General features: G+C 52.5%; 1 protein-coding gene across 2 annotated transcripts in view; it reads right to left on the bottom strand.

Annotated features, from left to right (window-relative positions):
• Positions 1–15411, bottom strand: part of Micall2 (MICAL like 2) — a 27756-nt gene extending 12345 nt beyond the window's left edge. For both annotated transcript variants that reach the window (XR_003709827.1, XM_028756040.1), the window contains exons 1-2: positions 15220–15411; positions 1974–2022 (exon numbers count right to left, since the gene is read on the bottom strand). Coding sequence is in view for 1 of the 2 variants with exons in the window: in XM_028756040.1 (XP_028611873.1) it covers positions 1974–2022; positions 15220–15362 (192 nt within the window). In the remaining variant the exon portion in view is untranslated. The remainder of the gene's footprint in view (positions 1–1973; positions 2023–15219) is intronic.
• Between the last annotated feature and the right edge of the window lie 11704 nt (positions 15412–27115).

Below are 27115 nucleotides of genomic sequence, written 5' to 3'. Positions count from 1 at the left end.
CCCAGTGAGGGGCTGGGGTGTGGCTCAGTGGTAGAGCCCCTGCCTAGTATGTGTCAGCCCTAGAGTTCAAGTGTCGGTACTGCAAAACAAAATACATAAAAATCTTAAAAAATAAAAAATGTAAAGCTCTGCCAGCTCCCTTTAGCCCAGGGCAGAGGCGCTGATGTCATGGCCCTGACCCATGGTGACACATCACATCCTGGTGACTTCTGTAGTTCCCTTCAGTGGGGCTCCTCATCCTGAGGCCTGTGTGGCCTCATGTGGATGCCAAGTCAGGGTTCCTACGCTGCTCCCATGTGTGCAGCCCCCTAGGGCCCCAAACCACACTCAGAGCAAACCTCAGATCTCCTCTGACCCACAGAGAAGGCCCAGGCCCTGGCCACTCCCACTGAGGGCCATGTGTGCCCTCTGTGTGACCTCCTCAGCAGACACTCCTTTCTCCTGCCTAGTCTGGGGCAGGAGAACGTCTATGTCCACGCTTCTGGGAATCCAGTTTCGCAGGCTTGGAAGGAAAAGACCAAAGTCCTCTCTCCACCAATCCTCTGCATCTGCTTCAAGACACTACTCCATCCAGCCAGGCCCCTCAACTGGATGTCCTGCCCAGCACTCTGCAGCCCCAGGGCCTTTGCCATGCAGTCACTCCACCCAGGATGATTTCCTGTGAGCATCCTCAGACCTATCAACAAGGCCTCCGTGCACCCTAGCCTCATCTCCTTAAACACAAATTCCCCTCTCACGCCCAGTGCTAGCAGAGCCGTGTTCCAGCTCTCCTGGCCTCTGCCACCCATGGCTGTGAGTCCCGGCAATGGGGACCCCTGGATATCTCAGTGGGAGGCCCACTCCACCTGAGGAACTCAGTCTTTCGTGCATGTGTATGTGCGTGTGCATGTATGTACAGATACATGTACACACAGGTGGAAGCCAGATGTCAAGGACAGATGTTTTCCTCAGTTACTCTCTACCTTACTTTTTTTTTTTAACATGCATGGGGGGTGCACACATGTTCACATGTGTGTGTGTGTACATGTCATGCAGTGCGTGTGTGCTGTGCACCTATGCATGCAGAGGCCAGAAGTTGGCATTCTTGTCTTTATTTACTGATCACCTTCCACCTCGTGCATTGGTTTGGATCTCTCACTTGAACCCAAGGTTAGCCAACCGGCTGGTCTGGCTAGCCAGCTTGCTCTCGAGCGCCCCTGTCTCCAACTCCCATGCGCTGGCATGACAGGATAGCTGCCCCACTCATCTGGGAGTGACATGGGTGCTGGGGATCTGAACTTAGGCCGCCATGCTTGCTCCACCAGCAGCTACTCACTGAGCCATGTCCCAGCCCTTGGTGCTGGGACGAAGGCCACCATGCTTGGCCCAGGACTGTCTTTAACTGTATTTCATGAGAACTAAGTAGCAGAGGCTACCCTGCCCGGGCAGACAAATCATCTCATGTCTACTGATTCAGTTCTCCCAAGAGATGCCTGTGTCAGGGGCCCATGCAGACCCCGCTCGGCTCAGAGTAAGGACATATAGGTGTCAGTTCAAGGGACAGTCGTGTATATTTGGTAGTAGGGAGAGTTAGGCTGGCACAGGGAAGGGCTTCACAATGGAAGTACAGACTAGGTCTGAAACCAAGGGACCAAGGGGGGTGGTCTCCAAGGGAGACCAGGGAGTGGTCTTATCCACCCCCAAGACCACCAGGACTCACTCTCCCACAACCTCCTGGGGCCGTGCTCTGCCCTGAGTGGATCAGCTAAGCTGTAGACAGGCAAGGAGGTTGGCTGCCACAGGATCCAAGATCAGAAGTCGCTCTCAGAACTCAGGTTGCCCAGCTTGGGACTGGCTAAATCCCCAGAATGGGACCCCCGGATAGCCCAGGGGAAGGCTCACTCCACTGAGGTGCAGAGGTCCTTCAGACATAAAGAGGGTCTGAGGCAGAGGACTCAGAGGACGGGGCGGTGAGCACCAGCCGTCCAACTCACCAGCTTGTTGTTCTCGTAAATGTTTTCCTTCCGGAGGGCATTGAAGTTTCTGAAAGATAAAAATACTGTGTCATCATCAACAACAACAACAACAGCCTGTTGGTGGTGGCACTCAGGAGGCAGAGGCAGGTGGATCTCTGAGTTTGAGACCAGCCTGCCTTACAGAGCAGTTACAGGATGGCCAGGGCTACACAGAGAGACTCTGTCTCAACAAACAAACAAACAACAACCAAAACAGCAACAACCTACCAATCATACACAAAGAAAAAAAAAAAAACTTGTGTCAAGCCAGGTGTGATGGTACAATGCCATTAATCCCAGCACTCAGAAAGCAGAGGCAGGAGGATCTCTGTGAGTTCAAGGTCAGCCTGGTCTACATACATATCAAGTATCAGTACAGTAGGTCTCCTGGGCACTGGTGACCCACAGTAGGTCCCCTGGGCACTGGTGGCCCACAGTGGGTCCCCTGGACACTGGTGGCCCACAGTGGGTCCCCTGGGCACTGTTGACCTACAGTGGTTCCCGGCTCAGTCCTCACCTCCAGCCCCTAAGGAGGCTTTCCCTTGATGGCCGTTCCTGCCTCCATCAGAAGTAGCAGGAATACCAGAAATATCAGAAGTACCAGAGAGGTACAGCCACCAGTCCAGGGTGGTCCAGCCAATATACAGCTCAGAACAGAACCCTTTCAATGGAGAGAGGACAATGTGGGGTAAACATGAGAGGCCCTGAGGCCGGGAACAAAGCTGACATACAGAGGGTTGTCATGCCACAGGAGTAGCCAGCGACTCTGCCCATATTTCAATTTGGTCAGCACATATATTTTCACAGTACCTCCTGCAGAGGGCGCTGTTCTAACCAGCTCAAACACATACTTCCTAGATGCTCACAGGTCCTGTGGGCTAGACACTGTGCGTGCAGAGAGGTTTCAGAGCACTCAGCAGAAGGTGTGACCTGGTGTCCACCAGGTGCCCCCACTGATCCCTGGGAGGGCTTCAGACTCCATGATCATGCCCTAAAAAGCCTTGGCATGCCCCAACATGACACACCATGGCCCACCTGAAAGCTGCCTTGCCCAGGCCCGTCTTGACAAGAGAGGTCAGCCAGAGCCTGCTGGCATCCTAGGGGACGCTGACTAAAAACACTGTCCATCCACTTGCGGTCTGTGGGTCCCAGGAGACAGCTGCTGCCACTTGAGTGACCTAAATTGTTGGGGAAGCTTCCTGGCACAGAGGAAGGGTCTCTGACTGGACACCGTGTCCTGTTTCTTAGTCTGCCTCTGGCAGGCCACTTCCCTTGGGACCCCAGTTTCCCTGGCGGTGAGGTGAGGACAGCACAGCTAAGACTGAATTCTTTTTCTTTTCCTTGGCTTTATCTTTCTCTTTAAAACGTTGGTTACATTGTATGTACCTAGCCAGTGGGCTTTATTGAACTGGCACTGGTGTGCCGGGCATGTGTATTGAGGTTAGAGTAGGCATACAGTCCCATCTACCATTTGGATCCTAACTGAACCCAGACCATCAGGCTTGGCAGCAAGCTCCTTTGCCCACTGAGTCAGCCCAACTCCTCCCCCCCCCCTTTTTTGGTGGCGGTACTGGGATCTTTTTTGGTGGCGGTACTGGGAATTGAATTTAGGTCTTCACACATGCTAAGCATGTTACTACTGTGCTACGTTCTCTGCCTCCCGTCTACGTGTATGTGCACGTTTATCTGTGTGCAGGTGCGTGTGGAGGTCAGAGGTCAGTATCAAGTGTCTTTTCAATCACTCTCCACCTTACTTTTGAGACGCCTTCAGGAGCTCACTGATTCAGCTAGGAGGGCCAGTCAGGGAACCCCAGAGATCCTCCTCCTCCAACCACTGAGACTGCAGAGGCACGCCTCTACACCTGCCCTTATCCGTGGGTTCTGGGCCCTGAACGCAGGTCCTCATGCATACATTACCAACTGAGCTATCTCTTCAGTCCCTCCTCCCTTCTCCCCCTCCCTCCTTCCCTGAGGCTCTGGGGACAGGGCTCTCTGACACTAAAAACACCTCATATCACTGGGCTCCATCCCAGCCCCAAATTTAAGTCTTGTTCAGGACACTGCTTGGCCAGATGAGACAGCCATGTCCCCAGTACACAGGCATGTCTCAAACAACAAAGGAAAGGTTCTGGTGCCTATAGATACCTGACTTGAGATGGCCTAGCTCCAAAACCTGTCTGCCAGCAGAAGTCAAGCCTTGCCCAGTTCTAAGTCATGAGGACCCTCAGAAGCCTAGGCTGTAAGCCCATTTTATAGGCCAACTAAAATGAGACCGATCAGTCCGACAACATGGTGGGGTGGAGGGTTATAGGGTGCCCCCCTCCTTCCTTCAGCTTTCAGCCCAGCCAGCCAGCTGCCAGCTGTCCAGCCCTTCAGGAAACTCTCAGCACTTCCGGCCAGGACCACCTCCAATAACACATCCCAGATGCCAAGACCACCCGCACAGTGAGAGGTGGGCCAACAAATGACAGCAGTGGCCCCCAGAAGTGTGGGTAGCCACACCATGCACCTATGTGGGCTCCATCCACCTGAGCCTGTCCCCAGATGCAGGGGACTGTCCAAGGACAGGCATGTGAGTGTCTAGCCTGCACCCAAGAGTCCTCCAGCCACACTGGTCTCTCCCATCCCCCACCCACTTGGAAACCACAAGCCCTTTTCTGGAGCCCAGGGTCACTGACCTAAATGGCTACTGCTAGGAGGCTGGACAACAAGCTGTGTTTTGTTTCCAAACAGAGGAGGAAGAGGCGGCTGCCGGCCTCCTGCTTCCACCCCATCCACCCAGGGAGCCCATGGGGCCTAAAAGGTCTCCATGACGACACGGAACCACCCCGGCCAGTCCCGCCAGTCACCACTGACACAGCCTCAAACCAAGTTGTTCCCTGTCTGTGCCTAACACACTTGCCAGGGTCCCCTGAGGACACCCAGATCTCCAAGTGGACATGTGTATGCTTTTCCTTTCCCATGGCCTGAGCTCATGTCTCCCTTGGCATGGGGTACAGATGGCACCATTTCTGTCCCTGAGTTGCTGAGGCCTGACTAAGTGTGCTAACAGGATGTCCATCAGAACTGCCCTAGAATTCTTTATCATCAACGTCATCGATACACATGACATGGAGAGTGACATGCCTGCTCCAGCACTCGTGTAGACACCAGAGAACAGCTTTGTGGAACTGGTTCTCACCTTCCACTTGTGTGTGTATTCTGAGGCTCAAACCCAGTTCACCAAGTTTGTACAGAAAGCACTTTTACACACTAAACCATCTCTCTGGCTCTGCAGTTCGTGTGTGGCTTTATTTATTTATGCTTTAAAGATTTAGTTATCTTATTTGTTTGTTTGGTTGGTTGGTTGGTTTGGTTTAGTTTGGTTTCTCAAGACATGGTTTCTCTGTGTAGTCCTGGCTGTCCTGGAACTCACTCTGTAGACCAGACTGTCCTCTAACTCTGATATCCTCCTGCCTCTGTCCTGGGATTAAAGATGTCTGGCCTTATTTTTATTTTCTGTGTATGAGTACTTCGAGTGCACATCTTTGTACCACACGTGTGCAGTGTTCTCGGAGGCCAGAAGAAGGCATTGGATCCTCTAGCACCGGAAAGATACATAGTTGTTAGTTGCCATGTGGGTGCTGGACACTGAACCCCAAGTTGAGCAGCCAATGTTTTTTTAACCAATGAGCCATCTCTCCAGCTCCTTTATTCATTTTGAGATGGGATTTCACATAGCCAGGAACGAACTCAAACTCCCTGTGTGGACAAGGATACCCCTGAACTCCAGATCCTGCAGTCTCCACCTCCCAAGGGCTAGGATTACAGGTGTAAACCATGCCTTGGAGTTCTGAGCCTACCAAGTGGGGTCTGACCACCCCTGCAGGAAGCCCTTCATGGCCAGCTTCCTGGACAGCATCAAGGCTCCAGCATCAAACTCCAAACTGCGTACCTACAGCAGGTACTTCAAAGCTCTTGTTTGAGCCAGGGCTGAGCTAGCCCAGGCTAGGTTCCCTAGGTAACTGTGCTAGATGGTTTTGATGACAGAAGGAAGAGTCATCTGGGAAGAGGAACTCAGTTGACAAAATCCCTCCATCAGATTGCCTGGAGGCAGGCCTGTGGGACATTTCCTTCATTAATGACTATGTGGTAGGTCATAGCCCATTGTGGACTGTATACACACACACACACACACACACACACACACACACCCTGAGTAGGTCGTCCTGGGTGCTATAAGAAATCAGACTGAGAATGTCATGGGCACAAGCCAGTCAGCTACATTCCTCCATGGCTTCTGCCTCAGTTCCTGCCTCCAGGTTCTTGCATTGAGTTCCTGCCTTGACTTCCCTCAATGACAATGTGAACTGAGAGAATAAGCTAAGTGCTTTCCTCCTGTGATGGTTTGAACAGGAATGGCCCCAACAGGCCCATATATCTGAATGCTTGGTCATTATGGAGTGGGCTACTTGACAGGGGTTAGGAAGTATGGCCTTGTTGGAGTAGGTGTGTCACTGGGCTTTAGACTTTCAAATGCTGAAGGCAGGCCCAGTGTCTCTCTTCCTGCTGCCTATGGATTCAGATGTAAAACTCCCAGCTCCTCCAGCACCATGTCTGCCTGCATGTCCTTTCCCCATGATGAGAATAGACTAAACCCCCGAACTGTAAGTCAGTCCCAATTAAATGCTTTCCGTTATAAGAGATGTGTGGTTATGGTGTCTCTTCATAGCAATAGAACACTGATTAAAACAGCTCCCCAAATTGCTTGTGGTCATGGTGTTTTATCGAAACAGACACCCCGAGTTAAGACAGTAGTCAAGGATGGCCTTGAACTTCTGATCTTCCTACCCCTACCTCCTGAGTGCTGTGATTACCAGCATATACCACCGTGCTACATTCTGGAAGCTGCTTTTGCTAAAAGCACTACTTCCTCACCTAGGTCCATGCATTGAATACAAGCAGGAGGCCCGGCACCTCCACCGTCATTCCTCGACCCTTTACTCTGAGCCAATCACCTGCTGACCTACACACACACATGATAATCATTCTAGACAGGTCTGTCTAAAATCTGGGGATAATTAACTCCTCTCCATACAAGGCAGCTGAAGACCCAAAACCAATGCGTCTACTGTCGACTCTGACCGTCCTATTCTAGACCCCAAAGCCACCTGAAGGGCTACATCAGTGGTTCTCAACCTGTGGGTCACGACTCCTTTGGGGGTCAAGTATCAGATATCCTGCATATCAGATCTTTACATTATGATTTATAACAGTAATAAAATGACAGTTATGAAGTAGCAACAAAAATAATTTTAAGGTTGGGGGTCACCACACCGTGAGGAACTGTATTAAAGGGTTGAAGCGTTAGGAAGGTTGAGAACCAATACTCTATGGTTGTGGGGCTAGAGAGTCCTGGGACTGGGAGGCATAGGCCTGGAGCAAGAGTGGGGTCAAAGCATGTCCAAACCCTGGAAATCTCGTCCTGAGATCGGCAGGAATAGGATTGCTCACCCTTGCCTGGGGCCTGCGTGTCCTGGTGCACGTAGCCCTGTATCCCCCACCCTTGTCTTATCAGAGGCGGTCACGTAGCCTCTTCACAGTCATATCCAGCAGCACCTAGAATTCCTCCTCGTGCAAAGGAGGCATCCCAGGCACCCTGGCCCTGGCCAATAGCCCCTGCTTCCCCCACAAAGGTTTAAATAGCCCTTTGTTTCCCTCAATAAACAGAATCAGTTCTCCGAAGCTCTTCCCAGGTATGTGTGGGTTTACCTGCACACTCGCTGCCAATCGGGAATCTTTTTGCCCCTACCCTTAATGATTAAGCTTTCCTCCCTCCAGTTCAGAGCCTGGCTATCCCGAAGAGGAGAGGAGGACACAGGACAGCATACGGCACTGCCCTAAACCTGCAGTTCTCTTGCATTATGAGAACAGAGTGTCACAGGACAGACACACACACCCCTCCAATGAGGATAGTTGCCCATTGAGAACCGGTGCAGCCCCAGAACAATGACAACTTCTTCAGACTGTCCTGCAGAGCCAGAGCTGAGCCGATTAACCAGACCCCACCTTAGCCAGGACTGCTTAGCTGCAGACCCCTCGCCCCTACCCTGCTTCTTTCTCTATTTAAACCCCAAGCTCTAGTCAGCATATGGAAGACAAACTGATCAAACCCTTTCTCTGCTGGCCAGTCATCCACCTCTACCTACTGAGACAGGTGGTGAAGCCTTGCGTGGCAGAGCTCTTGAAGCTGGGCTCTAAAACACGATGTCACTCTCTCTGAAAAGTTACACTGGAGTTGGGGGGGGGTGTCTCTGAAGACAGCTCGGCTGAGAAAGACTTTGCTGAAAACGCAAAAGGACCTGTGTTTAAGGCGCAGAACCCATGTAAAAAAGCCAGGCGGGGTGGTGTGAACTTGCGACTCCAGTGCCAGGCAGATGGGGACAAGAGGATTTCTGGAGCTTTCTGGTCAACCAGTCGAACTTATTTGGTGAGCTCCAGGCCAGTGAGAGACTCTGTCTCAAAAATAAGTCTGGGCTGGAGAGATGACTTCAGTGGTCGAGAGCACTTGTTGCTCTGGCAAAGGACCTGCCTATTCAGTTCTCAGCACCCACATGGTTGCTCGCAACCACCCAGAACTCCAGCTCCAGGAGATCTGACAGGCTCTTCTGACCTCCACAGACAGCAGACAACACATGGTGGACAGACAGACATGCAGCAAAACACTCATACACATAAAATAATTTTTTTTTAATTTTTAAAAATAAAAACAAGGTTCACAGTGACCAAGGAGCACTGCCCTGTACATGCACGTTTGCACACCCACATAAAACACACACACACATACACACACTCACACACACACACACTCATGTGCAGGGGCATGTGTGGAGCACTGCTCTGTACATGCACGTTTGCACACCCACATAAAACACACACACACACATGCACACACACATACACATAATACGCACATGGGTGCCAGGCAGTGGTGGGGCACACCTTTAATCCCAGCACTTGGGAGGCAGAGACAGGCAGATTTCTGAGTTCGAGGTCAGCCTGGTGTACAGAGTGAGTTCCAGGATAGCCACGCTATACAGAGAAACCCTGTCTCAAAACAAACAAACAAACAGAACAAACAAACAAATACACACATGTGCACACTCGCACACATACACACACACTCATGTGCAGGAGCATGTGTGGAGCACTGTCCTGTACATGCACGTTTGCACACCCACATAAAACACACACATACACACTCATGTGCAGGGGCATGTACAGGAGCAAGTGTGGAAGCATACACACACTCACAGTACCCTAGCACCTCCCAGTATAACTGGACTTGGAGACAGAGCCATCCCAGATGTGATCAAGTGAACATGGGGTCACTGGGGTAGCCTGACCTGAGGTGCCTTTGTCCCTATGCTGAGGGACTTGGACAGAGACACACACAGAGGCAGGAGGGTTTGAGGACATGAGAGAGCACAGCAGGCTGTACACAAACCAGCGGAGACATAAGTGCAGCTTCTCCAGAGTCTCTGGGCCCATTCGGCCATCTTCAACCTCCAACTTTACTAAGTTTTTCCAGTACTGGGGATCGAACCTATGGCTTCCCACATCGCTGGTCTCTTCCACAAAGTTACAACCCCCAGCTGTCAGCTTCACATCCACTGAGACTGGGTTTCCCTGAACACGCAGCTCAGCCTGGCTTGGAACTTACTACACCACCCAAAACAACCTGGAACTTGAGATCCTCCTGCCTCATCCTGTCCGTGCTGGGCACACAGTGTCTTTAGATTCCTTTGTCTGAGAGCACAGGTGAGCTTGTGCGTATACATGGAGGCCAGACATCAACCTTGGGTGTCATTCCTTGGGAGCTGTCCATCCCACTTTTGCAGAAAGGGTCTCTCACTGGGATCTGGAGCTTACCAGTTAGAACAGGCTGGCTAACCAGCAAGTCCTGGGGCCTCCTGTCTCCACCTCCTCAGCCCTGGATTACACATGTACACTGCTATCCTGGCTTCTGTACATGGGTGCTGGGGACTGAACAGAGTCCTGGAGTTTCCAAGGCAAGCGTTTTAGTGACTATGCCCCTCCCCCAGCCCCTCTTGTATTCCATTTCATCACAAACAGAATAAACAAAACTATGGAGTAAAGATCCACCCACCAGTGTATGGATGGATGCAGAGCCCATGACATGGACAACCAGGCCGCCACCCATCAAACACAACAACCTCCAACCCTGTGAGCTTTGGCTGTGGAGGAAGCCAGCCTCCAGACCCCCTCCCCCAAGGACCTCAGAGGATTTGTTGGGAATTGTCCCTGCCCAACCCCTGCCCTTTCTAAATTCCCACATAGCTAACTTCACGTTCATTTATTTCCTGGAGGAAAACTCAGCTATGCAGGGGTAGGCACCAGGCTGGGAGGGGAATTCCCAGCTCGGTTCTATCTCTAGGCGAATCCAACACATCTGGAGCTAATCCCACTGGCAAGAGGCAGGGAGGCGAGACAGCTTAGAGAGAGGCCTGCAGTGGAGAGAAGGGCTCAGGGTAAATGTGAGCCCAAGAGGAGCAAGCCTGATGACCGGGAGACCTGGGGAACAGGCACAGGGAAGAAGGCCTCTGGAAGGCCAGCACCAGGCTGGGTTGTCTCCTGGGAGGGAGGTAGTAGTCCCCTCCCATTGTCCTGGACAGTTTTAGCCAGGAGGCAGGGGCAGGGGTCTGGGCAGCCGGCCTCAGGCTGGAGAACAGAAGGCCTCTGTGCCCAAGCAGCTCCCTGCTGGCCAAAGCCCGTGTGGGAGGGAAGGTCAGCTGGCCTTGCCTGTCTCCTCTCAGCCCTGGCCAGGGGAGCCTCAGGATAGAGCACACCCCATGAAACCCCTGACCAGGAGAGTCTACAGTCTGGACGGAGTCAGAGGCACCTACCCAAGGCATCCATCCCTACAAAGGCTACCTTAGCCACCTGCTGCTTCTAGCAGTGGCTGCAAGGAACTTGGGGACCTTCAGGTCACCCCACCAATGGCCAAGAGCCAGAAGGGTCCACAGGACTCTGGTTTTGCAGCAGGTGTGGTGGTGTATACCTATAACCCCAGGCACTCATTGCATAAGGCAGGAGGATTGTCCCAAGTTTAATACACTCTAGGCTATGCAGTGAGTTCTAGACCAGCCTGGATCCTATCTCCACATAAACAACCCCAACATTGGGACTTGGGGTTTGGTGCAGAATACATGAGGCCTTGGGTTCCATCCATCCTTGGAACTGCATACATTGTGCATAACGGTCCACCACTCAGGAGACAAGACAGGAGGATCAGGAGTTCAAGGTCATTTTTTGGCAACTTAGAAAGTTCAAGGCCAGCCTAGACTAGACGAGACAAGTTCAACAAAAGAAAAAGATGCCAGATATGGTAATTCACACCTCAATCCCAGCCCGAGGAGACAAAAGCAGGAGTTTAAGGCCAGCCTGATCTACATAGTGAGTTCCTGGCCTTCCTGGCCTTCCAGGACATGTAATGAGACTGTGTCTCAAACAAACAAACAAACAAACAACAAAAAAAAAAACAAGAGATGCCAGGCATGGTGTGGCATATGCCTTTAATCCCAGTACTTGGGAGGCACAGGCAGACAGATTTCTAAGTCTGAGGCTAGCTGGTTTACAGAGAGAGTTACTGGACAGCCAGAGATACACAGAGAAATCCTGTCTGAAACAACAAGAAGATGGAGAGAGAGAACAACAGGTTGGCAAAGTCACTGACAACCCAAGTTCAAGCTCAGGGTCCCATAAGGGTCTCCTTCCAGAGGTGGGGGCTTCCCTGAAGCAACCTCCCCCACCTCTTGGCTCAGAGCTGTAGGATTCTATGCCTCTGACCCATGGCCCAACTAAAGCCTCCATGGGCCCAAAGGAAGCCAGCCACACGGTGTCTCCCTACTTGGGGCTGGGCTAGGCTGGGCTGAGCTGGGCTGGGCTGGGCTGGGTGGCTCCCCAGCTCTTGCCTGGCAGCTGTAGGGTGGCTTCATTGAGGAAATGGTCCTTGTGGGCAGACACCTACTTAAACTGTGGAAAACCCATGAGGCAGGGAGCTGGCCCAGGTGGTGTCACTGGTAAACCTATTTCCTCAGACCCATGGGCCTAGCGATGTGGGAGGGACAGAGACAGCACACGTGAACTCACAGCCTGCAGCCTGGCCCCACCTGGCTGGCTCCATGCCCAGGCTGGCTCCCTCACAGCTGTGCTCCACCAAGGGCCACAGGAAGCACACTCAGCAGGCAGGAGGAACCTCTGAGGTCAGACAAAGGAAAGGACTTCCTGGTGGCAAAGCTAAGGACAAGGAGACAGGATGTCCACTTTCCTGCTGCCAGAGGGTCTTCAGGAGAAGCGGACTAGAGTGCTGGGGTGCCAGGACCTGCCCCCCAACCCTGCCAAGATCTGATCGAGGGGCTCCTCAGAGAGGACAGCCCCTCTCTACCTATGGTCCATCACAGTTTTCCACTCCTCCTGGTAGTTACGCAACTTTGCAATGAGACATCCCCCTCTCCCACCCCCCACCCGCCACCTGGGCCAAAGGATGGCAGGCAGGACACAGGGCTGTGAGATTTTAAATACACACACACACACACACACACACACACACACACACACACATGTGGAGGAGACACATAAAACATTGTGCACATGTGCAGGTAAAATCCCAACTTTGGGGAGTCAATCTCTCTCCTCCCATCATGTGGGTGAGTCCTGCAGATCTAAGGCAGGTCATCAGATTTGGTGGCAAGCCCCTTTACCCATTGAGCCATCTCACCAGCCCACATTGGGGGCTTTCAATGCTTGGATTCACATGGTCTAAGCCCCACCTCCTGTACTCAGCCACGCTTGACACCAGTAGTTTCCAACCTTCCTATCACTGTGGCCCTTTGACACTTCCTGTTGTAGTAACTCCCAAAGAATTATTTTGTTGCTACTTCATAACTACAATGTTGCTACTGTTACTAAATCGTATCTGTGTTTTCCAATGGTCTCAGGCCACCCCTGTGAAAGGGTCATTTGACACCCCACCCCTAAAAGGATTGCAGCCCACAGGTTGAGAACCACTGCTCTAAAATCTCACCAATAACTGAGATTCCTGCCGAAACCCCCACTCCTTTCCCACCACTGCTATCACACACGTCCACACCCAGGGATACCTGTCCTCAGATTCCCAAAGGCCAGGTATCCAGTGTCAAAGTGTAGCAGGGTCATACTTGCTACAGGGGAGGGGGTCCTTATCTCTCCCGGCTGCTGAGAGCTCCAGGGTGTCCCTTGGTTCACGCCTCCACCTCTGGACTTCCTACTTCTGTCACCTTCAAACTCCTTCGAAAGCACACAAGCTCCTACCAAACTTCTACCACGTCTACCTTGCCCAGACAGCATGCCCTTATCTGCAGGGCTCCTGCTACATAGTAGCACCTCCAGGTTTCCATAGAGCATTAACTAAGAGACTAGAGCTATCAGTCCAGCTGGGTGAGACAGCAAGGAAGTCAGCAGTGTGAGATAGATAACCCTGCCAGAGTGGAACTGAACAGGCATCTCTTCTTCCAGCTTCCTTCCTGTCACAGACTCTTGGTTCCCTGTCTTCACCTTGAACTTCTGTCTCTGAGACCAGGAAGTTGCTCCCTGAACTTTGGGGGCTGCGATGATCTTACACTGTATACAGTAGGCTCTCACTAGATAAATGCGCAAATCTTTAACACTTGCTGGTGCCAGCAGACACACAAATATACACACAAGCATAAATAAACATACACCTCTTTGTGTACACCTCTCCTCCCCCGTGGGAACTATGTGTCAGGACACAAGCAAACACAACCCCTGCCTCGGAGCAAGGGAAACCCTGTATCTGCAAAGGCCCTGTCCCTGTCCAGTTACCAGCTGAGGCTGCTAGGCCAGCCAAAACCCAAGATCATCATGTCCTCCGCTTGAGAACTCGTCACATAGTTCTCATCTAAGCTCCCTGGATCATGCGGCCTCCCCCTGCACCACCGGGAGAAACCTGATGACCCACGTTTGCATTCCAAGTCCATTCTCAAAGGTCCACAGCCCTGGCCCAGCAGCCATCAAAGCTCAGCTTCCCCGTTTCCATATGACTGATGCCCCATTGAGAGCACACCATCCACCTCCCTGAGAGTCTCTGAGGCGCTCCCATGCCATGGGGCCCTCTCAAGCAGCTCTGGGGGGTTTATTTCATAACCTCAGGGCAAAAGACTACTTCTTGCCCAAGATTCCCACTTCCTGAGCAAAGCTTGGCACAAGGGAGTCTGATAGGACCAGGCCTAGCTCTGCCTGACATGCTGTGTAACCTGAACAATATTTGTTTGTTTTTCCTTTCCCGAGCCTCAGTTTCCCCATCTGCACAGCAAGCAGCTTGACTGAGGTGGGCTCCACGGGTGCTGCCTGGAGCCTTACTCAGCCTCAAGACCTCCCTGGAAAACTCCCCCAGAACAATCAACTCTGGCTTTAGCTACCATGTACAGGAGAATGCTTTTCTCCGGAGAGCATGGGCTGTAGATGATCTTGTCCCATTCCAGGACTCTGGCCACCAGCCTAACTTAGGTCCCTATAACAGAGTCTGCCTATGTGTTTGCTAAGTGAATAACTGATAGAACAGATTCAGTTGTGGGCCAAGGGAGTTCAACAAGACAGGGCTAGCTTGCTTCCCAAGTTCTTATGCCAAGACTGTTAGAGAAGGCTTTACAACCCATCTCTGTCCTCTTCTACAACTTCCAAGGATGGTGGTCCAGTCTCCATTGTCCCCTGTCACTCTAAGGTGCTAAAAGGCTTAGACTTCCCTCTTTGATTCCCAAAGGTGCCTGAACAAGTTACGGGAGGGGCAGTGATCCCACTAAAAGGCTCAAGTGGCCCTGATCTTGGGGCCAGATCTCAGACCTCCAGGAGTTGCTCCTTCGCCCTTTCTCAGGGAGCTGGGGAAGGCGAACGCTGCCCTGAGTCACCACTGACTAAGCCGCCGGACAGCCCACGTCCTGGCCCCTGGCCCAGCTGCACTTGGTGCCTGCACAGAGGCTACTTGCCTGCTACAGCCTTGGAGACCACCAAGTAGGCTGTACCTGCAGGTCTCTGCCCTGCCCTTGGGTGGCCCATCTGAGAGGGGTGTGTCTGAAACCTCTGACCCGGATCCCAAGGAAGGCGTGGCCTCAGTTTCCCGTTTGCAGCAGCACATCAGAGCCCGACAGAGGGCTCAAAGAGCACTCACATAAGGTCAGGCCGGTGTCGGTGCAAGATAGCGCAGAAGGCCAGGCCATCGCGGAACGAGGTGGTCATGTTGGTGATGCTCACGTCCCGGTAGCCCTCGCACTTCTGCCGGCACCATTCTTGCAGGGCCTTGATGGCGGCCATGCGGGCGGCAGGATGGGCTGGCGGCTCGAGGAGCTGGCCACAGGCCCCGCTTGGGCCGGAGACGCGGAGGAGGCCCGGACCTGCCGACCACCAGCCGGGCTGGAAGAAGAGAGCGCCGGGAGACCGGCGCCCCACACTGAAGCCGCCTGTGAGGCCGCCGGCCCCGCCCCCTGGAGGGCCCGCCCCCTCAGACCCGCCCCCATAAGATCACGCCCTCTGGAGGCGGGGCCCGCCAGCTCCAAGCTCCACACAGACTCCTCGTTCCGGCCGCTCCGCCCCTGTTTAGTCAGGCCACACCCACGCCCCACAAAGACACGCCCACATACGACCACGCCCCCTCTTTCCTGGGTCTTGGAGAATACTCTGGGCGTCGGCTCCCGCCTTGGCTGGCTTTCAGCCATGACTCCCAGCAGAAGGCGTCGGGGTTTTCTTTTTTTGTTTTCCTTAAGACCGGGACCTCTGTATCCCACACTGGCCTCTAGCTTATTACATAAGCAAAGATGACCTTGTGCTTCTGATTCCACAGCCTCCACCTCCTTCAGCGTTCAGATTAGAGGCTTGTGCACCACACCATGCCTGGTTTATGTAGTGCTGGGTATGGAACCTGGGGCTTCCTGCATGCCGGACAAGCATGCCACCAGCCGAGCTACACCCCCAGCTACGGTTTTCTTTCTTACTTTTAATTCAATCTTGTGTGCATGGGCTTTTGCCTGAACGTGTATCTGTGCTCCACTTGTGTGCCTGGTATCCCAGGAGACCCGAGGAAGGCCCCTGCTCCTCTAGAACTGGAGTTGGAGCAGGCTGTGTTGCCTTGTGGTTGCTGGGAATTGAGCTCAGGACCTCTGGAAGAGCCGCAAATGCTCTTAACCACTGAGCCATCTCTCTAGCCCAAACCCACCACAGCTTTCCTTTTGTTTTTGTTTTGTTTTTTGTTTTGTTTTGTTTTGTTTGTTTGTTTTTTTAAAAAAAAGGTGAGTCCAAGCTGCCTCGGTTGGTCTTCAGTTATCTGTTGAGCTGCCATTCTCCTGCCTCAGCCTCTAAAGTTGGCAGCCTGTTGACAAATGGAAAAGCAGAGACTAGGATAAATGCAGCCTCTGAGAAGGAGTATCCCCCAGTTTCAGAGTCTACAAAGCTGTCTGGTTTGAGGCTGGGGTGGAGCTTGCAGGGTGGCTAGAGTGCTTTCCCATCACACAGGTACTGTGCATGATGGCACACACCTGGAATCCCAGCACTCAGCGGGGAGAAGCCGGAAGATCAGAAATCCAAACTCATCCCCTGGATATATATGGAGGTGGATGACCCTGTCTCAAACTTTAAAATACTGTCTGGTTTCCCTTCACCCTCAGGGGTGCCAAGCCGACCAGAATAATTCCTCTGCATTCACAGAGGAGGAAATGGAGTTTGGGGGCCAGGGGGACTCTCTGGACATCTCTGTGGAGACTGGAGACTCTTGGCCCTCTTCAAGCCTCCGAGGAGGCCAGGGGTGATTAAGGAAAGCACCTCCTCTGGGTCCTCAGAGCCAGGGGCTGCCCTGAATGTTGTTTTATTTTGTTTCTGAGACAGGGTTTCTATGTGTAGCCCTGGCTATCCTGGAACTCACTCTGTAGACCAGGCTGGCCTCAAACTCACAGACATCTACCTGCCTCTTCCTCAATTTAATTTGCTGGAATTAAAGCCTCGTGCCACTTCTACTCAGCTTTGTTCTCTCCCCTCAGGAATCTGTATGTCATCAGATGGACTATGACACCAACAGTGTGAACTGGCTCTTCCCAGCTGGGCCCCGGGGCCTGTCTAGGCAGAATCTTTAGGGAGGTAGGTGTTTTCCCAAAACTGGCATCTGGCTTGGAGCCAGGTGGTGTCTCTACACCCTCTACCAGGAGTGAAAACAGGTTTTCCATGCCCAAGCTGTAGGCTGGCATCAAGGAGGCACCTGGGGAAAGACAGCAGGTATGGGGCCAGCAGGTGGGCAGCCAGCTCCTCATCAGGAAGAACACATAAGCCTGTGGCCTGGGATTATAGCCCCAACCCTTGCCCAGTGGAAGCAGCTGACCTGCCTGAGGGTTCTCGTCAGGGGGACAAAGTGCAGTATCACACCCCATTCAGCTAGAGCCTGGTCCGGGAACCAGGTTTTCCTGACCCTCAGGGCAGCAGTTACAAGAACTGGAAAAGCTGGTAAGGAAGGTAACTGCCTAGACATGGGGAGAAACGGTGAGCAAACGCAGGGAGGGCCATGCCAGGGTCTGAGTTCTAATCTCATCTCAAGGCTCACCATGTGACCAGCTTCTTCACACTCCCCACCCCCAGCTCCTGCCACCACAGGAACTGGAGGACAGTTTTCCTGACAGTCCCCTGGGGCCACCAATGATGTCACCACCAGCACCTCATAGAGTCTGCCTTTCTAGAGTCCTCCAAACCAGAGCACCCCAGTCTGCCCACCACTGTGAGCCTTCCCATGTCCTCCTTCAGTCCACCCTAGTCCGCCTTGCAGACCCCCTTAAGTGTTCCAAAAGCCCCTCTTGCCAACTGTCCTCTGAATAAAGTCCAGGAACCTTATCAATAGCTCACCAGAACCTGCCAGCCCTGCTTATCATGACTCTGCAGGCCACACCCTGCCATGTTCCCTCTGGGCCTTGGTTCCCCAGCTGACTCCAGGAGCCCAATGAGCAGCTCCGGAGCCACTGACATCATTTCTGTGCTCTTCTCAGTGCCTCCTGCCTCCCTTCCAGCCCTCATTCTCCCTCTACAGCTGGTGCTCCCCATCCAACTGGAAGCCTCCGCTATCTGAGTAATTGCTGGCCCCAGTCTGAGAAACCTTTTCCCATCCTGTCACCTCTGCCCTGGTGGTACCTAGCCCCAGCTTTCACTAAGTCAGCTTTCGTTAGTGACAGCCATTGTCTGGGGGTAACAAAGCTATTGACCTGCCCTGGGAGCCCAGGAAAATGGGTATCAAACCTACTGCCTTCCCAACTACCTTCAGCCTCAGTGTCTCTTACTGCAAAGGAAAGCATAGCTTTCTCCCCTCAGGGAATATGCACACAGTAGGCACTCAATGATTGCAGGGTCCTGTGCTTACAATTGAGTCTTTCCTGCTCTCGTTGGTCTCGTTGGGGGATGGTAGGGTGTCTGGACCCTTTAGGACATTTGCTAATTACAATCCAAGAGTGGCAGAGACACAGAGGGACAGAGACAGAGAGAGATAGAGACAGAGAGACACAGGGTGACTGAGAAACAGACACACAGGAGAGAAAGAAATACAGAGAGTAGGTAGGGCTACAGAGACTAGAGAGACAGAGACAAAGTACAGAAGACTGATTAATTTCCGTTCCTGCAGCGGACCCAGGTTATGTAGCATCTGCACGGTGATTCACAATTGTCTGTAACTCCAGTTCCGGGGGACTTGACTTTTTTAAGTATGTGAAATAGCAGGGGCTGGAGAGATGGCTCAGTGAGCGGTTAAGAGCACCGGCTACTCTTCCAGAGGACTTGGGTTTGATTCCCGGCACCCACATGGAGGCTCACTACTATCTGTAACTGTATCCCAGTCCCGAGGGAGCCAATGTCCTCTTCGGACTTCAGTGTGCACTTGTCATGTGACATGACTGCCTGGAGAGACACACATGTCTACTTACCTCTGATAGGGAGCCCACCACAGACCAAAGTATGGACACCACCAAAGTCCAACTTGGTGTCCCCATGAGCTTTATTCGGGTTAGTTACAGAAATATGGACGAGGGGTTAGAGGAGCAGAAATGACTCAAAGACAGCTGCTTCACCAAAGCCCATCGCAGCATGGGGGATGGACCACGAGGGTCGCACAGCCTGCAGGTGGCTCAACAGGCTGAAGAGTGTCCTTTCCAAGTGACTCAGCTGGTCTACACCACTTCAAGTCAGCTAGTCTGTGAGTCTTCTTTGCAGTTTGGCTTGTCTCAGAATGATGGAGGGGGTGGCCTAGTGAGTCTGGTCAGTTTCAGGGACTTCAGGAAGCTACACTGAGTCGTTCACCTTCTGTCTTAAGGAGCATGCCCGCAGGGCGGGAGGAAACCACTACACAACACTACATGCACAAGCTACACATCTGTGCACTCAGGGAAAGCACACAGACACTTTTTAAAAAGAGATAAAAGTGTGAGCCCTCCCTGTGCACACAAATGTTTTGTTCACTATGCCATTCCTGCAGGATTTATATGTCTTGGGTGGCCGAGTTCTAAGGTTTGGGAGAACCGGCAGGCATACCTGTGAAGGAGGTAGGCTGAGCCTGGAGAGGTAGCCAGGTATGAGTCATGGGACACGTGTGGAGGAGCACATGGCTGCCCCTGGGAATGTGCCGTGTACAACCTATACCACTGTCCACTGTGCTACAGCTGCCTAGACTGCAGGACACACAAGCATGCTTGTGCATGTGTGTGCGTGTGTACACAGGAAGGCTGAATACAGGCTTTCACCCCACTGTTTTGTAGGTGCCATTGTACTCAGAAACTGGGAGTCTCTGAAGGAACACTCAGGGGACTCCTACCTTGTTCCCCTTGTCCCAGCGTGAATCGATGGCCTCTGCTTGTCTCCTGGGACCATCCTGGGCTTCCAAATAGCTCACACCCTTCAGTCTCACAGATCAGTGGCTCTCCAGTCTCAGCCTCCACATGGTAGATAAGTTCCCTCCCCTTCCTGCTCCCTCCATATTAGCCCTGTCCCTTCTCCTGTGCCCAGGAATCTGCTACTGGAGGATGCCATCCTATGGCTTCCATGGCTACTCTGTGTGAAATGACAGGCTACAGTTAGATCCTGACTTGAGTCCACCCTTGAGTCCACTCTACCCTAACTCTGGTTCCTGCCCTCTCTTGCCCTTGGTGAATTCAGATGGGTCCCTTTAGTGGTTTTTGTATATTTGAGTCAAGGTCTTGCTGTGTAGCCCATGCTAGCCTCAAACTCCCAGCTCAGCCTTTGTGCTCTTCCCCCGGCCTTGAGCAGGCCTGAGAGACCTTGCTTACCACAACAGACCAAGTGAGTTACCCACCTTAGCTGCATGGAACTTAAAAGAAGGACTGCCCCTGGGTTTGCCTTGAGATATCTCTGGCCATGACCGCAACCAAGAACTATCCCACCCATTTCCGGCTGAAATGAGGAAGGGTTCGGGGGAGGTCTTTCCCTTTAAATTGAGAGCTGAACATTAAAGCACTGAGCCTTGATCAGAGAACTTTGTCTTGGCTTCATCTCTTCTCACCCTCTGTCTCCTTCTCGTTCCCAGCCCCCTTTCAGGTGAACCTGGTTGATTCGTGGCCGCAGGCGACTACAAGCCTTCTGAGCCCTGGAATGACAGTTGCATGCCCACTACCAGCTCTAGGTGAACGTTCTGGTTTTGTTGTTGTTGCTGCTGTTACTGCAGTTTTGTTTGTTTGTTTGTTTGTTTTTCAAGGCAGGGTTTCTCTGTGTAGCCCTGGCTGTCCTGGAACTCACTCTGTAGACCAGGCTGGCCTCGAACTCAAAAATCTACCTGCCTCTACCTCCCAAGTGCTGGGATCCGTATGCCACCACTGCCCGGCCGCTGCAGCTTTTTTTTTAGCATTTATTTTTAACACTGGGAGTAGTGGCAAATACCTTTAATTCCAGCATTTAGGAGGCAGATCTCTGTGAGTTTTGAGGCCAGCCTGGCCTATGTGGTGAGTTCTAGGATAGCCAGATCTATATAATTAGACCCTGTCTTACAAACAAACAAACAAACAAACATTGCTGGGCAGTGGTGGTGCACGCCTTTAATCCCAGCACTTGGGAGGCAGAGGCAGGCGGATTTCTGAGTTCGAGGCCAGCCTTGTCTACAGAGTGAGTTCCAGGACAGCCAGGGCTACACAGAGAAACCCCGTCTCGAAAAACAAAAAAAACAAAACAAACAAAAAAACCCCCTAAAAATTATTTATGTTTAAATTATGTGTATTTCCGTGTGTGGGTTTGTCAAGTTAGTTGGTACGGAGCCCACAGATGCCAAGGGCACTGGAACCCCTGGAGCCGGAGTCATGGACAGTGGTCGTGAGCCACCTGACTTGGTGTTAGGGACCAAACTCCAGACCTTTACAAGAGCAGCAAGTGCTCCTAACTACCAAGTATTCTCTCCAGCTCCTAAACTCACATTCTTGCTGATGAATCCCAGGCATCTGCCTCTGGCCTGAGCCCAGCATCCTAGATGGCCCCAGGCAGCCTCGAGTTCAGCGTTGCTCAAAGACCTGATTCTCTGGCCCAGAAACACCAATCCCAGCCTGCATAGCTGGGGCCACTGCTCCAGTCAGCTGCCTGAATGACAGGCCCAGTGACACTTGGCCTCTCCTCTACACCTTTTCTCCTCTACACCTTTTCTCCTCTACACCTTTGAGTTTGGCCCTCAGCCCTGGCCTAATCTACCTCCTGCAAACCACTCCTGTGGCTCTCTGGGATTCTACAGAAACTGCTAAGGGGAGCAGGCTGCCTTCGTCTGTCTCTTTGGACATGCCATCTCTGGTCCCATCCCAGTCCTTCCCACATCCCCTCTGTAGCTGTGCCTGGGACACATTCCTGCCTCAGGACCTTGCTCCTCTCTTCCTGTTGGCCGTTTGCCCAAATATCATCTTTTTGCTGAGAGCCTCCCTACCCACCCCCGCCACTGCTAGTACTTAGCACTGAACCCCAAGTCCCTCTCACAGTTTCTATCTAGCCTGTGGTAACAGCAGTCCCTGTGGCCAGGACAGCTATCTGTGGGTTCTCTGCTGTGTCCTCAAACACTAGGCACGCTGGAGCTTTTCAGTCTGCTGGCTAGGGACTGAGTCCTCACCAAGAGAGGGTGAGCACGGACTTTGGGGAACCTACCCCTTCAGCTTAGTCAGTCCCCTTAGGGCAACTTAAGCCTGTACTACTAGCCAAATCTCAAGTGGCACCTAGGAGACTCAAGTACATGCGTGCATACGTGCATGTGTGTGTGCAGCGTGGCGTGTGTGGTATGTGTGTATAGTGTGTATGTGAATGCATGTATGTGTGTGTATGTAGTATGTATATGGTGTGGTGTATGTGTTGTGGTATGTATATGTGTGGTGCGTGTATGTGTATGGTACATATATTTGGAGTATGTGTGTGTATGTGTGGGGTGGTGTGTGTGGGGTGGGTGTGTATATGGTGTGTGTGTGTGTGTGGTGTGGTGTGTGAATGTGGTACATGTGTGGTGTGTCTGTAGTGTTTGGTGTGTGTGTGATGTATGTGTACATGAGTGGGGTGTGTGTGTGTGTGTAGTGTATGTGTGGTGTGATTCCAAAGGGCCAGACAGCAAAGATCTTTGGGGACAGAGTGGCTGCGGCTACAGCTGGATCTGTGTCCCGAGAGGCACACTAGCACACGTGTTGGCAGGACAAGTGTCCAGGAAGCCTTCTCCAAGGAGAGAATGTCAGAACTGAGCCCTGAAGGACTCGTGCATCAGCCTCACCTCAGAAGGAGGAAGAGCCAGAGGGCTAGGCATGCAAAGGGCCTGGGGTAGGGCTGGGCAAAGCACAGCTGGATGGGGACCAGAGAGCGACTTGGGAGAGAGCTAGGGAGGACAGCACCCTGCCCCAGTCCCATCAGCCCTCTGTGCACCCCATTTTTTCACTCTGGCTGAAACAAACAAGGTTCCAAGACCAGCCCTGCCCTATCCCAATGTGGGGAGGGGTTTAGAGATCTGGCCTGACCAGTTGGTATCTAGCTCTGAGGCTCTGAGTACCTTCCTTGGCCTGAGATGGGACTTTCAGGCCAGCCTCAGTTTCCCTGCTATGACACATCTTCCTAAGGGAGCAGAGGAAGAGGTGAGGACCCAGAAGGGACAGAGAAGGAAGTCTCTTTCCTATCGATTCAAACGCTACCCTGGGAGCTGGAGAGATGGCTCATCTGTAAAGGGCATGCTACTCTCAGAGGTGTGTGCTGGCTTACAACCACCTGTAGCTCCGGCTTTAAGGGATCTGGTGCCCTCTTCTGGCCTTTGCTGAGGCCTCACATAGTGTGCCCCTAAAATGGTGGTTGGCTTAGGGCTGATGAGGGGACACCAGGATGGCAGGAAATGAACAGGCAAAAAGAAACAGACAGCAAGGCCCAGAGTGAGCTGTCTCCTGTAGGACTGTCAGAGCCTTGATATCATGACGCTGCCCAGAGGCTCTCAACGTGACTTTACTCACTGTCTGGATGGCTGGGGAGGGAAGTATCAACCTTGATCTCATGCAGAATGCACAGGGAGTCTCCTCCCCTAACACCCAAGACCACTATCCCTGTGGCTCCGAGCTGGAGAGGAGAGCAGGCGGGGAATCCTGTTTTAAGGTCCACTAGCTAATTAATAAGGCTACATGGAAGAGCGCTAGCCACTGTGGGGACATTAGTGGCCTTGAATGACGACCTTACGGACATCCTCTCTTACCTCTGTTTTGGCCTCTAGGAGATGGGAGACACTGGCCACAGCTCCAGCTTTGGCCACAGGCTGCTTCCAACAGCCAAATTTTACATTTCATTACAAATGGCTTTGCTGGGCATGCCCGTAACTTTTACATTTCCATCCACTTTATTATTAATGGCTTTCCTGAACTGTTGCAGGCCAGCATCGCACACAATGCGTTATAAATATTTGATCCCGCATCTAGAGTCGTCCATTCATCATTTATAACGGGTTACAAAAACATTATAAAACATTTACCGCACATTTATAGATCATTCTCGGCTACCACAACGATGCGCTATAAATACATTATTAATCCTCTTCATACCATTGATAGGAACCCCTGGTAATAGGGCCCAGCCCTCCACACGCTCGGCAAACAGTACTTTGGTGTTGAGGGCAGCAGGACCCATGGATGGAGGGAACTGGCCTGCGCTGTTGGCTGTGTGGCCCTGTCAAATCACACCTCCTCTCTGTTCACACAGCACCAGAAGCTGGGGTGTCTGCACACCATGCATTTCACACTCTTCCCCAATAGCCTCCCTGTAGCTCAGAGATGTGCCTGAGGGCTCAGCCAGCTGGGAATCGAGCAGGCACAAATCTTGACCAATCCCTGTTGTCACCCACCCTCCTAGGCGACTCCTCAGCTCCCAGAGGGCCATACCTTACCCAGTACACCCAGAAGTCTTTGCAAAAGCCTGTGGTCCCCTGCTGTACTGCACCAGGGATGAGGATGCCAGGGACCCAGCACTGTCCCCAGAACCTCTGCTCCCAGGACACGTGACCTAAGCAGGAGCTGAGTACAGAGCCGTGGATGGGCAGCAAGAGACCCCTCAACTGAGGGTTTGGCAGGGACCTGGGCACAGCAGAGGTTCCTGCCCTGAGCCAGACCCACTCTCCAGGTGGTCATGACTTTGGGTGAGTGGGGGTGAACCTTTGCTGAGTGACATCTGAGTGAAGGCATGGCTTCTAGCTGACCTTCCTTTCCCCTGGGAACTGGTCCCCCTTCCTGGAGCTACAGGAAGCAGACTGCTCTCTGGACACATGTCCAGAAGGGACACGGAGAGTCCTGTGTTCCCAGCAAAAAGTCAATGCATCCAAGAACTTACCTGGAACACGCCTCTTTGTTTCTTTTTTTCTTTTCTTTTCTTTTCTTTTCTTTTCTTTTTTTTTTTTTTTTTGTTTTTTCGAGACAGGGTTTCTCTGTGTAGCCCTGGCTGTCCTGGAACTCTCTCTGTAGACCAGGCTGGCCTTGAACTCAGAAACCCATCTGTCTCTGCCTCCCAAGTGCTGGGATTAAAGGTGTGTGCCCTCTTTGTTTCTTAAGTTCCCTTCAACGTGTTATCTTCTCAGGCTTCCAGTAAGTGAGCCCAAGCAGACCAAAAACCAAAAAGCTGTCCTTTCAGATCTACAGCTGTGCAGAGGTAAACGGAGGGATCCAGGACTTCTACTCCAGCCTGCCCATCCTCCTGAGTGTCTAGCAGATCACCTCCCAGGAGGGAAGAGGCCTCAGTCCCAGAAGTCTTCCCGGCATGGTCTAACTTTTAGACATTTGGCACGACCCTAGCCTACTTGGCTAGGATAACTGGGTCAGAGTCCCTGACTGCCCTCAGGAAGAAATGGGAAAAAGCGAGTCTCCAGAACCTCCCAGTTCTCAGGTGCCCACCCACAAACACAACCCTGAGCCACTCTGTCTACGAGGCAGAAAAGATGACTGAGTAGGCCTTCTAGGGCCAGTGTGGGGTGACCCTATGGCTGAGACCAGAACTCTGTCCCTATGTGAAGGTCACAGCTGTCCAGAGCTGAAAATGAACCTCAAAGGCTTTTTGGGGGAGGGGGCAAGAAACAAGTGTGCTCATTGCATGACACCATGTCCCAAATTAAGGCACCAGGTGGCAGCCATGGGGAAGCAGGTGGGCTTGGGACTCTGTCCTCTTACCGTCTTTCCTTCCTCCTCAGAATGAAAGCGGCTAAGAGCTGGCAAGCCCCTGGGCCTAGCTTGGGGTTTCCTGGGGAACTTACTGCTGCCCCACCACAGTTCATTAGTCCATTCTCCAACTGGAACAGGGCTGTCCTGCCGTCTATCAGGTGCCCCAAAACACTGGAATTTTGACGGTGGGGAGGAGGTGAAGTCAGGAGCTGGCGCACGGGCTGTGCTGGGATCTCTGGACCTGTGCCCTTCTACATCCTGTGGCTGTCTGTCCTTGACTAGCCTGGTCTGTCATCTCATACTATGCAGACCCTAATTCCACCAGACAGCCCCTCACTGCCAGGGACCCTGCAGCCACCCCACCACAGACCTACCTGTCTGTAGATCTGCCCTTTCATCTCATCTAGGCTACTCTGTGACCCTCTCTGAATTGGAACACTGGCCTTTTTGTCCCCCAGGAACTATGGAAGTTACCAGCCTGGTGCATGCTCAGCCAGTGACCTTCTGGTCCCCAGGCCCTGGCCTGAGAAGCCTGGCTATCTGGGCCATAGACTAGCAGAGAGCAATATTCAGTGAGCAAGGAGTACAGGGCACCCCTCATCTGTCCCCACCCTCCCCATTTCATGGGTACAGCTTCTCTGCTCAATCCTGCAGCCTTGTGGGATGTGTGAGTACTGCCTGTCACAATGAGGGGAAACTGAGGCTTGAGAGTGGCCTCAGCTGAGCACCAGCAGTCCCTCTGGGCTCAGGTTCAAGGCCAGGATTGACTGTTTTACCCCTGCCAGCAGACAGGCTCACAACCTCAAGCTGGGTCTCATTCCCAGGCTGACATCAGGCTCAGCCTTCAGGCTTCTGTCCTTAGACCAGACAAACCTGGATGATGATCCCGGTGAATGACCCTGTACACTGTACACACTCGAATCCAGGACCTAGGGTTACTCACAATTCTGTCTTGTCTTGTGAGACCCAGCACTGGGTGTGGACAGACCTCTGCTCTCTGCACAAGGTACTAGGCTGGGAGTTGTGCTGCCTCTAGTCTCACCAGGACTAGTGTCTTATGTCAGGAGGGAGCAGCCGAGGATGGGTACCCAGATACTTTTTTATGTAGCAGAAAACACTTCCTAGGCACCTACTTCTGGCCACCTGAACCCACATGTAGCCCTTGATGTCCATGAGCCCTGGGTCTTTGCTGCATTAAGGCCATGCCACATAGCTGAGCAGTGGTGGTGCATGCCTTTAATCCTCAGCACTTGGGAGGCAAAGGCAGGAAGGATCTCTGAGTTCAAGACCAGCCTGGTTTATAGAGTAAGTTCCAGGACACACAGAGAAACCGCATCTTGGTGTGTGTGTTACATGTGTATGCCATGTATAAGAAGCCCAAGCCAAGACCCAAGCCTCAGAGGACCTGACTGTTAA

The sequence above is a fragment of the Grammomys surdaster genome, unplaced genomic scaffold, assembly GCF_004785775.1.
Source record: "Grammomys surdaster isolate TR1022 unplaced genomic scaffold, NIH_TR_1.0 126109, whole genome shotgun sequence".
Lineage (NCBI taxonomy): Eukaryota > Metazoa > Chordata > Mammalia > Rodentia > Muridae > Grammomys > Grammomys surdaster.
The sequence above is the reverse complement of the archived record's forward strand: the minus strand, read 5'-3'. Positions and strand labels throughout refer to the sequence as shown.